General features: G+C 31.8%; 1 protein-coding gene across 1 annotated transcript; it reads right to left on the bottom strand.

Moving 5' to 3' along the window:
* Nucleotides 1–6638: 6638 nt before the first annotated feature.
* LOC139890160 (mechanosensitive ion channel protein 6-like) lies at nucleotides 6639–10449 on the bottom strand. The gene is made up of 5 exons (XM_071873056.1): nucleotides 9041–10449; nucleotides 8381–8501; nucleotides 7953–8246; nucleotides 7654–7856; nucleotides 6639–6927 (listed from the first exon to the last, which is right to left on the bottom strand). Exons 1-5 carry the CDS (start codon nucleotides 10447–10449, stop codon nucleotides 6639–6641), a joined length of 2316 nt encoding a protein of 771 aa, XP_071729157.1.
* Between the last annotated feature and the right edge of the window lie 2218 nt (nucleotides 10450–12667).

Raw genomic sequence — 12667 nt, 5'->3', positions numbered from 1 at the left:
ATTAGTGGTTTCTGGAAGTTTCATGTTCAAAATGTTGGTTGCTGATAGTTGAGGGGCTTAAAAAGAGCAAGTGATTGAATTTGTTCTACAATAATTTTGGTGTTTGATTGTTTGAAGTATTTTTCTGTTTTCTATATGAGATTTTATCAAGTGCCTGTTCATACTTCATTTTTTAAAGGTTAAAATGAGAATTGATCAACAAACAAATACGGAGTAGTAAAATTCCTGTGTATAATAAAATTACACATTATGCATAAGTGTTATAATTCAGTAGGCTTATAACTACCTTTAGTGGCCTAGTTCTTGACTGTAGACTACTAATAAGTATATAGAGAGAATATGAGAGAATATGAGAGAATATATTTAGTGTGTGTTTTATAAACTCATAACACATATATTTATACTCAAAAAATCTACTATACAATATCTATAATAATAATAAAATTAACATCCAATTTAACTTTTATAACACTCCCCCTTGGATGACAATTTTATTAGAGAATAACTAGTACTGCCTCGTTAAAAACCTTGCTAAAGAAAACTCATTGGGATAAAACTTTAGCTAAGGGAAAAAGAGTGCAGCATAGAGTTGACTCCCCCTCAAGTAGGCAACGCCTGAATTGTTACATCTTCTGAACATGTCTCATGCCAATATTATGAATGTGTGTTCTGAAAATAGCAGTTGGAAGTGCTTTGGTGAAAAGGTCAGCAGAGTTTTTACTTGACTGAACATATCTCATTTCAATCTGGTTGTCCTTAATGAGATTTTGAGTGTATGAGAAGAATCTAGGAGGTATGTGTTTTGTTCGGTCACTTTTGATATACCCTTCTTTCATCTGTGTTATGCAAGCTACATTATCTTCATAGATAGTTGTTGGACTTTTATCGCGTTCTAGTCCACAAGAATCAGTAATGAGTTGTGTCATTGATCTCAACCAAAAACATTCCCGAGTAGCTTCATGTAATGCAATCACTTCGGCATGATTTGATGATGTTGCAACAAGTGTTTGTTTTTGAGAACGCCATGATATTGCGGTACCTCCATTTAGGAATACATATCCATTTTGAGACTTAGCTTTATGTGGATCAGATAAATAACCTGCATCTGCATAACCAACCAAATCTTGTTTCGATTCGTTGGAATAAAATAATCCTAAATCAGTAGTTCCTCGAAGGTATCGAAATATGTGTTTGATCTCATTTCAGTGTCTTTTGGTAGGAGCTGAACTGAACCTTGCCAACAAATTAACTGCAAAAGAAATGTCAGATCTTGTACAATTTGTAAGATACATAAGAGCTCCAATTGCACTAAGATATGGTACTTCTGGTCCTAGGATATCTTCATGATCTTCACAGGGAAGAAATGGATCAGTGTCAACATTAAGTGATCTAACAACCATAGGAGTACTTAATGGTTTTGCCTTGTCCATATTAAAAAGTTTTAAAATCTTTTCAGTATATGTTGTTTGATGTACAAGTAAACCATTAGGCATATGTTCAATTTGTAAACCAAGGCAATACTTGGTTTTTCCGAGATCTTTCATTTCAAATTCTTTCTTTAGAAGTTGAATGGCTTCATGGATCTCTTTTTTTTGTACCTATGATATTAAGACCATTGACATAAATAACTACGATATATATCTGGTCATTGTTTTCATAATTAAAACACATGTGCAAATAAGTTTATATGTATACACTTTTCTTATCAAGTAATCACTTAATCAGTTATACTATTGTATCAACCCATATAAAAATCTTTGTGATTCAATGGAATACATTTCTTTAGGTTTTGCGTTAGATGTTTCTGATACCTTAAACCCTTCAGGTATATTCATATATATCACTATCAAGTGATCCATATAGATAAGTAGTAACAACATCTATGAGATGCATTTAAGTAACTACCAGGTTGATTAAGTATCTAATAAGTAATTGTATCCATTACATAAGGATAAGTTTTCCTCATAATTCATTTCTGGTCTTTGTGGAAAACCTTGAGTTACAAGTCTAGTTTTGCCTTGTATCTTCATTTGCACATTTCTTTTTCGGATAAAAATTCATTTATATCCCATACGTTTCACATCTTTAAAAGTGATAACGATTGATCCGAAAACTTTTCTTTTATTGAGTGATTCTAATTCAGCTCGTATTGCTCCTTTCTGTTGAGCTCAATCATGTCTATTTTGATATTCAAGGATAGATTTTGGTTCCAGATCATCATCTTTATTCATGATGTCATTGTAACATTATATGAAAATATCTCATCAAGATTTTTCATTTCATTTCAGTTTCATAATATTGCATAATTTATTGCAATTTATGTATTTACATTTATCAATATCCTCTGCAGAAGGAGTATTGATTTGTGGTTCTTGTTGAACACTTTCTTTTACCTCATTATCAGCTGATTTTCTTTTTCGAGGATTTTTATCTTTAGAACCAATTGGTCTCCCACGTTTCTGCCGTAGCAAAGACTCATGAGTGACATTATTGCCAGCTTTTGTAATTTCAATTCTAGCTGAAGCATTTACTGCTGGTATATATGATTTAGTCACTTATTTTTTGTATCTTTAAATGCATAAAGTAATTAATTTGCAAGTTCTTGCATATGCATTATATTTGAACTTTCTTTTCGCATTCTTTTGTGCGATGATCAATATTCCTTAATTGATGTTCACACCATGAAACATCATTTTATTTATATTTCATTTCTCCCCCTAATATAGGGAACAATGTTTCATTAAAGTGACAATCGACAAAACTTGCTGTAAAAACATCACCCATCATGGGTTCAATATATCTTATGATTGAAGATGTTTCATATCTAACATATATTTCAATCCTTCTTTGAGGAACCATTTGTTGTGGTTGTTCAATTAAAAATACACTGCACAACCAAATGTTCTAAGATGGAAAATATTTGGTCTCCACCAAAATTAAGTTGGTAATGGAGAATATTTATAACTTGCACTTGATTTAATGCGAATTAATGTCACATCATGTAAATTTACATGTCCCCATATAAATATTGAGAGTTTTGTACTCAGTTCTAATTGTCTAGTTATTAGCTGTAAGCATTTATCTATTGATTCAGTTAAACCAATTTTGTGTATGCACATGAGCAACTGGATATTCAACAACAATCCTTGTAGACATATAATAATCATTAAAAGCTTGAGATGTTAACTCACCAGCATTATCAAGTCTCATCCTTTTAATGGTGTAATCAGAATAATGTGTTCTTAATTTAATAATTTGTGCAAGAAACTTTGCAAATGCCATATTATGGCTTGATAACACACAAACATGAGACCATGCGTTAGATGCGTCTATTAGAAAAATGGTCCACAGGATGGATGAATTGGTCTATATATATACCCTTGAATTCTTTCAAGAAACATTGGTGATTATTTCTCAATGTGCTTTTCATTAATCGCCATATGTGATTTTCATTAATCACCATATGTGTTTTTCGTTAATCACTATATGTGCTTTTCATTAATCACTATATGTGCTTTTCATTAATCACCATATGTGATTTTCATTAATCACCATATGCGCTTTTCGTCATATGCACTTTTCATTATATGCGCTTTTAATTATATGTGCTGCGCTTTTCGTCATATGCACTTTTCATTATATGCGCTTTTAATTATATGCGATGCGCTTTTCATCATATGCGCTTTTTATCATATGCGCTTTTAATCATATGCGCTGCGCTTTTCATCATATGCGCTTTTTATCATATGCGCTTTTAATCCTATGCGCTTTTCGGTGCTACATAGATATTTCTCATTTTCGATTATCATTGACTGATAATCATATCCATTATGATATATATCAGAGAAACTTAACAAATTTCTCTTTGATTTGGGAGAAAACAAGACATTGTTTACCAAAAAATTCGTACCATTTGGTAATATGAAATTTTGCCTTTTTCGTTTCTTATATCAAGTTTGCAAGAGCTGATATAGTATTTATAATTCCTTCATTTGATTTAAATCAATGAAATATTTCTTTAATTTGATCATAGTGTGTATGTTACTACTATCTGCAATACAAAGGTCTTTACCATTTAATTGATGTTGTATTTCTGCAGGATTCATACTAAAACTTCAAATAAGATATGCAAATAATGAGTTATATTTCAGCAAGATAATCAAATTATATTACCTGCAAACAAGTTATAATCTGAAGTACATAAAAGATAACACTTAATAAAACATATGCGTTATGGTCTAAAACCATTTATTTATGAGTGATACATAAAAAAACTAGGCATCTTAGAAAATTCAAACCATTCAAGTCTCAAGGTAGCTCAGGGTTAATTTAATCAAGATTTGTCAACAGATTCACTCTCGTTTTCTTTTCTTTTGGGACTTATTTGTAGAGCTAAACAAGATGTTCATGTATTCAAGAAATACTAGACTGATGATCCACGTTACCAGATCATTAATAAGAATCTCCGGAATTCTTATAAGAGCGTCTACTAATATCTTTAATTTTATTCTTTCATGGATCACTGTTATTATTTTTTATTTTTTATTTTATTTTTTAATATTTTAATTTTTTTATTTTATTTTTTGATAATTAATATCGTATCTATCTTTGAGTATTTTTCATAATACACTTGGATTTTCGATCATATAATATGTAGATTCTAAGGACTCGTCAATATGTTTGCTAAGAAAAATACTTACTATTGCTTTCTCTTGTTCGGAATAATTGTTATTTTCATTCAGGGTTTCTAAAATACAGTTTGATTCGAGATGTTTTTCTACATTCATAACCCATGTTAAGTAGTTGTTCCCACTTGTTCTAAATGAGCAAATTTAAGCCTTTTCAAATTCGACATTTTCTATTATCATAAAGATGAATAACATAAATCATAATCATAATCAACTTCTATTCATAGACAAATAATAAAATGAAATTAGAATCATTTTAAATTCATAAGCAGCAAACAACAGAATAATGGTATGATTACAAATAATAAAACCACAAGGGCAGGATAGAATATAGGTTCACCCGGTGGTATATTAGCAACAATGATGATAGTTAATATGACCAATACAATAGGAAAAATCATCCTTGTGTGAATCATTTTTACAAAAACTTTTTGAGAGTAGTAATCTGAAAAATGAAGATTGATTTGTGAAAATGTGAAAACGGAGATGTTTATTTTATATTTGAAAAATATAGTTGTTGTAACGTCGTCAGTTGACGTTAACAACCGTTATGTATATATGACCGTTGTAACGTCGTTAGTTGACGTTAACGAATAAAGTCACTATATCAAAACGCGTATGAGTAATATAAAGGACAAGATTTTTTTTCTTATTTTAACTTTTAAGATTTACTTTTAATAAAAATACAAACTACTTTTTCTTATTTTAACTTTTAAGATTTACTTTTAATAAAAATACAAACTACTTTTTCTTATTTTAACTTTTAAGATTTACTTTTAATAAAAATACAAACTACTTTTCTTATTTTAACTTTTAAGATTTACTTTTAATAAAAATACAAACTACTTTTTCTTATTTTAACTTTTAAGATTTACTTTTAATAAAAATACAAACTACTTTTTCTTATTTTAACTTTTAAGATTTACTTTTAATAAAAATACAAACTATTTTTTCTTATTTTAACTTTTAAGATTTACTTTTAAGAATAAACATTAGTATGCATGAAATAAATAATGATTAATTGCATAAGTAATCATAAATGTTAGATAACATATAAAGACCCCATCGTATTCGTATTGATCGGAATTAATCTCGACCCATGGTACTGTGTTGTCAAATGGCGTGTTGCGTACATAAAGTACCGTGTTGTCAAATGACGTGTTGCGTACAATCATGAGGTCTTATTAACATAAATATAAATGTTAGTGAAGTTAATAAGAGTCAGATTACAGAAAATATAATTCAGGCGGTATAACCGACCATATATAACTTAAATAACATAAATATAAATGTTAGTGAAGTTAATGAAAGTTAGATTACAGAAATATAATTCAGGCGGTATAACCGACCATATATAACTTAAATAACATAAATATAAATGTTAGTGAAGTTAATAAAAGTTAGATTACAGAAATATAATTCAGGCGGTATAACCGACCATATATAACTTAAATAACATAAATATAAATGTTAGTGAAGTTAATAAAAGTTAGATAATTTCTTACCTTGATTAGTGACGTGTGCTTGCTTAGATAAACCTTGATTATACGGAGCACTTCGTGCTGATAACGTGTTATAATTCAGTAGGCTTATAACTACCTTTAGTGGCCTAGTTCTTGACTGTAGACTACTAATAAGTATATAGAGAGAATATGAGAGAATATGAGAGAATATATTTAGTGTGTGTTTTATAAACTCATAACACACATATTTATACTCAAAAAATCTACTATACAATATCTATAATAATAATAAAATTAACATCCAATTTAACTTTTATAACAATAAGCAAATACATCTGCATCCAATAAACATTTAATTTTTAAAATTGGTGTATCATGACTCAAACAGAACAATCTGTTCTTATTCACAATTTTAAAACAATTATAAGTATGTAGAAGTATAATTCTTGCATCACAACATGCCTCCTTGTTTAATAAGTAGATCAAATCAATTTGCACATGTTGTCCAATTCGATGGAAAACGATTAGAAGCCAATTCAGGTAAATTGCGAACGTTAATATCCATTGGGAGCATACGATACTCAATATCAAGATCTTTGAAAGTCTTGATCATTTCCTCAACTAGAAGAGCTCTTCTTTTCCATCTTTCACCCATATTCTGAAAATTCATTCGATGCGAAAGCCATACTGATATTTTGAGGCGGTTCAAGTCTTCAACATCTCTCAACAGGACCATTGGCCCAGGATGCCAGTGCTCGCTCTTGTTGTCGACATAACTGCAACCACATCAGTCCAAAGTTACATGATCCATATAATTTTAATGAATAATAGGTAAAAGCATAAGGTTTTTCATGTTTACACAGGAATGTCCGAATTATCCTGTGTGACTGTTTCCAACCGTTTTACTGACTACCCCAAGATATACTACTAATGAGATTTGAAGTTCTCTAGAAATTAAAAAATCTTTGGTTGCAAATCAAAGTCATCGATAATTGAAAGAAACTAATGTATGCATCCCTCTAACAATAATCGGTTTTAGAACACTAAAGTACTCACGTGAAGACATGTTTTTTTTAACTACAAAAATATATGCAAGACATGTTGTTGGGTTAAAGCGGACCTAACAAATGTTAGGCTAAAAGTTCTGAAACTACTAGACTATCTTGGTATGGTTAAAATACTAATAATAATAGTTATTTTACATAGACAATGGTAAACAGTGTTTGATACATGAAGATACTTCAGTGTTAGATTCAAAATATTGAATAAATCAATTGTAAAAATTAACAAAAATGGTATTTTCATGAAAACAAAGGTAGATATGTTGCACTGGGTAATCTTACTTAGCTTGTATGAACAAGATCATCAAAAAATTGATCATTTGTTGCGAAAAATCAACTAATAGGATGTCTAATCTGTTTATTAGGACATCAAATTGTATATCATTAATTCAAGTTATATAAGTGCAAAACATAAACAAGTTCATGAAAAACATTACTTACCTTATAATCCTTTCCTTCATTTTAGCGATTTTTTCGGTTGAAGTTGATATATGGATGCAGAAATCAATGGCATCACCCATATCAGGACTACGATGGAAATTAGCAATGGGCAAAGTAGTCAACACACTGTTTGGATACGCGATTTTCTGATTATCGTACCTTAAAAAGGTGGTTGTTAATATATTCATCTCCTCCACAATCATCTGCATAAAAAAAGAAAGAAAAAAAACATCAAAAACTACATCCCGAGAAACAGGAAACAAATGTATGCTGTTTTGGGAGATATTTTAGAGTCTAACCTGAACACCATCGATCTCGCAACGATCACCAACATCAAACGGGTGAACTACGAATAAGAATATAATGGACTCGAACATCGTCTTACATGTGTTACCAAACACAAACGCGACCAAAACTAGTTGCGAACTTAGGAATATGAAAAAATGGGTGGTTGCAACTCTAAGTATAAGTAGCCATATTATGATTATAATGACTCCCACTATGACATTAATCATTCGATGAAGCTTGTGCACTGCGGTTCTTGTGTCGTTGAGTGATAACGCAAGAGCCTTACGCTCGGTGAACACCTTAACCTGCCATAACATAATTTTCACATCAATTATTATGCTGTATTATTTTATCTTGTACATCTTTTAATTCGTTTTTTCTTAACATCTTTTAATTCGTTAACTAGAACAGAAACTGCACGATGATCGAAGGCACGTACCACCCAATTTTTGAGAGATCCTTTGCTGATTCCTTTGGTCTCACTTACATCAAAGAGTCGAAAAGTTTTCAATGCTTCATTAGCAGGCAAAAATCGCATCAAATCGTCAACATAAATGTGTCTGTCAAACAAAGAAACAAATAAAAATTAATAATGTAAATACAGTGTTTGTAATCCTGATTAGTGTTATGTAATTAACTTTCTTTTAGATGGATGAAAAAGTGTTTGCGGGTCACCCAAACCTTAAGTACAACACCTACTCTATATTGACCGATACTAAAATATGACATGTTAACCACGTGTAGGCCGGTCCAAGAATTTAAGTACCTAGAACGAGGACGATGTGAAAAAAGGCAGTTAGGTCCTAACGAATAATATAAGCGATTTAAAAAACGCTCTTTGGGCCTTGCTAACTACTAGTGGCCTTTGATTTATTTATTTTCTGGGGTTTTTGATTGATGTTTTTAGGCCTTTTGTGTTTCGCCTCTGATCATGATTCAGTTATGTTTTCCTAGTTCTCATGTTTCTCAAATTTTTGATTATGTCGGTGTATAAAAAAGAAATTGGCCCACTAAAAACATGTGCCCTAAGCGGTCGATTGGGTTGCTCCCCCATTGGGCCAACCCACATATCTTGCAAAACTTGAAAATGAAAACTTACTTGAATCCTGGCTTAGCCACATTGAAGAATATCTTCTTGGCAGCAACTTTAGCCTCGTTTTCACTCGTGATTTGCTTCAAACCGTCATCATCATCACTCGTTACATCTTGAAATCGATCATCAGAAGTACTTAACATTGTCGTGTTTATTACATTCATCATTCTATTCATATTAAAAGCCGAAATATTCTTCTGATTCAACCTATGTAAATGATTAATCGTGATCCCCTCATCGTTTTTCTTACAACTACCACCCGAATTTTTAGCATTACTAGTTCTCGGGGTCCCAATACCTTTAGAACCCGTAAACATATTCACCTTAAGTTGCATTGGCAAATTTGCACCCGCACTTTGAAGCTTCTCAACCTCTTCCATCATCCGATCTTCCTCTTCTTGTTCATGCTGAATCTCAATCATAGGTGGGCCCGAGAGTGTTTCAATCACGTATTGGTTAAACAACGAGTCTTGAATCTGATCGAAAAACTTGTTCACATGGAAATTAGAAGCAAGCACTTTAATAAGTATAGTTTTAAATAACCAAATAATAGTTCCAACCAAAAGACATATCCAAATCTTGGTAACATAAGGCAAAACCTTCTTCCCGTACGTCGTTCGTTCGACTTTTTTGTTGAATATACATAACCAGGCAACCAAAACCAAACCCAACCAAATGCAATTTTGAACTGCGTTTTTCAACCCGTAAACAAAATACAAAACTTGTTTCCGTAGTAAGAAGCTTCGTTCGATGAAGAAAACGATAACCCGAACCACCCATCCGGATACTAATCGCCCTGAAATCACCACTAGTATCATAATCTCCCATTTCAACAACTCAAGATCATAATACTTTTTGTTTCCCAAATTTGGGATTGCAAGTGTACAAGCCAAAGCAATAACAATTAATATCAAACAAGTTAATTGAACTAAAGTCCACTTATTATACCTCAATATCTTATACTCATCTGGCAAATAATCATCATTAATAGAAAACTCATCTTCTTCATCATGAGCACCTTTCCCTTGATTACCAGACTTAGATTTTTTCTGGTTTGATGATCTCTGATCAATATCTGATTGATCCATTAACCTCGACTTTGTTTTCGTCCTCATTAAAGTCGAGTTTCCGTCAAACGCTCCGTTTGACGAACAAACGACTACTTCATCTCCTCCACGACCAATTCGGCCGCTAGCGTTGGAGCTTCGAATGACAGGTGGCGGGTCATCATTGAGTGAAATCCTGAACTCCTTATTAGGAGTGAGCTGGCCACTCTTTTTCGGGATATCGTAACTGATATCTTTCCATACGTTGTTGTAATCAGTAGTTGTATTTGATGGGGTGTGTTTTACGTTAAGTTCGAATAGAGAATCGTTTGTTGAAGATGCTAGGAATGATGTTCCCTGATTCTCCATAAATTTTGTTATTCAAAATAATTGATACATATGCGATTGAGAAATTTATTTGTATGTAAATGAAGATGGGGATGAATGATCAATGCTTGAACATCAAAGACATTTATAGTGTTTATTAGGGATGAAAGTACCTAACTAATAAGGGTGAACTATATATGTCGTGACAAAAGAGACTGAAAGTGTGTGTTGGAAGTATGTATGAAGAAAAATAGGAAAGAAATGGCGGGTAAAGTAACCAAATGTTCCTAGCGATTTTTTAAATTGGGATTAAAATTTGGTAGGTTACTTCCAGTTTTGTAAAAATCAATATTCGATTTATAAGGTTTAATCTGAAAATTAAAGATTCTAAAAAAAAAATCAAAACAAAGAAGTTTGATTTGATTTTGATTCAATTTACAAATATATTTTCAATTTTTATTTTGGTGTAAATTTTACCCTTTTAAATTCGCATAATCAACTATATTGATTATATATGATACAATAAAACCTGACTAAACCCTAACGAACTTAAATTCAACAATCGGACTTAGACCATATAACATAATATATCATATAATAGTTACATCATCAAATTACTGCCAGGGAACGATCGGTTGAGGAACGATCGGTTTCTGCTAGGGGTTTAAATGTGGATGGCGCGGAGATTGGCACAGAGGTGGTGATGGTGGGGAATGGTTCGGAGGATAAAGTAGGAGAGGAGGATGCAGCGGTTAGTCGAGGTGGATCCAATATTTTTTGAGGCTATTATGGATCCAATTTTTTTTTTTTTTTTGAAAGGCAAGCTCCCAAAGTGTAGCAATTGAGGATGGTGAAGTTCTTGTCCATCCTGATGCAGAGGGTAATTTGATTACAAGTTATATGGAATCAAATGTTGGTGGAGTTGATTATGAGACTCCCGTTTTGACTTCGTTTGAGAGGCCGATTATTCTTGATCTTAATCTAAACGCACCTTCACATTTCGACAAGGATGCGGTTTTGGATGATCGTGAAAACTTCATGTGTGCCGGGAAGGATTGTGAAAATTTATGTCGGGTCGAGTGGGACAACTTAGTTAAAGGCAAAGCGTTGGAGTTATCGAAGACGAATGTAGGTAAAGTGGATCTCGGGCCGACAAAGAATGTTCTTATAAAATTCGGGAAAAGGTGTCGTTTAATTTGAAAGACAAGAAAGTAGATATAGAGGTGTGGTTCATAAACCTTCTAATGATGTGTCTTCGAGTAGTGATGATGATGGTACCCTATTGGATTGGAAAGGGTTGGTCCTTCCTCGAATAATTTTGCCTCTATTTATGAGTATGCTATGAAAGGATCCGAACATTTGAGGGTTGAAGGAAAGATTCTTCGTCCCACTCCCGTCCAGAATACGAGGAAAGGTAGAAACAAAGTTAAGAAGGTTCATCGTGCCAGTTAGCCAAGTTTAATGTAGATGGGATGTGAGTTCCATGTGTGTTGGTTGCGATTTGTGTTATTTGGTAGCTTGTATTTTAGAGTTGAGTTGTGTCGGTTGTTCCTTGTAGGCTAGATTGTTAGGATTCCTACTGTTAGGTGTGAAATTTTCGCCCTCTACTTTTTCTTGTATTTGGCTTTTTGATTAGTTTTTGTCTTGTTTGGGGTTGCCCTTGTTACGGGTTGTTTTGTGTTCTTCGCTGGAGTTTTTCTTGTTTTTAATAAAGTTCTAGTTATTTTTGTCAAAAAAAAATTGTTATACGAATTTAAATGATAGTGATATACAAAATTTGGATTTACTTAAAAAGCACCTATAAATATCTTTAATAATATAATATAACTAATTTTATGAGCCCGTGCGTTGCACGGAAACGTAAAAACTAAAAAAATTATCAATTATATGAAACAATCGTTTTATGAGTCCATGATTTGAAGATATGTTAAATGAACATACCAATTGAGTTATATTTACATACTAATACTAATCTTGATGCAAATGTTTTGCTAGAGAAATCATTTAAAGATTTACCAAATAATTATTTAGTTAGGCAGTAATAATAAATATAAATTATTTAATCAAATGATGTGCAAATTTTTAGATATACTCCTTCTAACAACTGAGTACATGTTATCATTTTTTTATATTTTGTATTAATTAAATGGTAATTAAATTATATATATAATCATATTTCTAACATGGATAATAATATGGCCATGTAGTGGTAGCTACATAAACAAAAGGAAATATATTACCCAGAGTTGAAAATACTACA

The sequence above is a fragment of the Rutidosis leptorrhynchoides genome, chromosome 2, assembly GCF_046630445.1.
Source record: "Rutidosis leptorrhynchoides isolate AG116_Rl617_1_P2 chromosome 2, CSIRO_AGI_Rlap_v1, whole genome shotgun sequence".
Classification (NCBI taxonomy): Eukaryota; Viridiplantae; Streptophyta; class Magnoliopsida; order Asterales; family Asteraceae; genus Rutidosis; species Rutidosis leptorrhynchoides.
The sequence above is the reverse complement of the archived record's forward strand: the minus strand, read 5'-3'. Positions and strand labels throughout refer to the sequence as shown.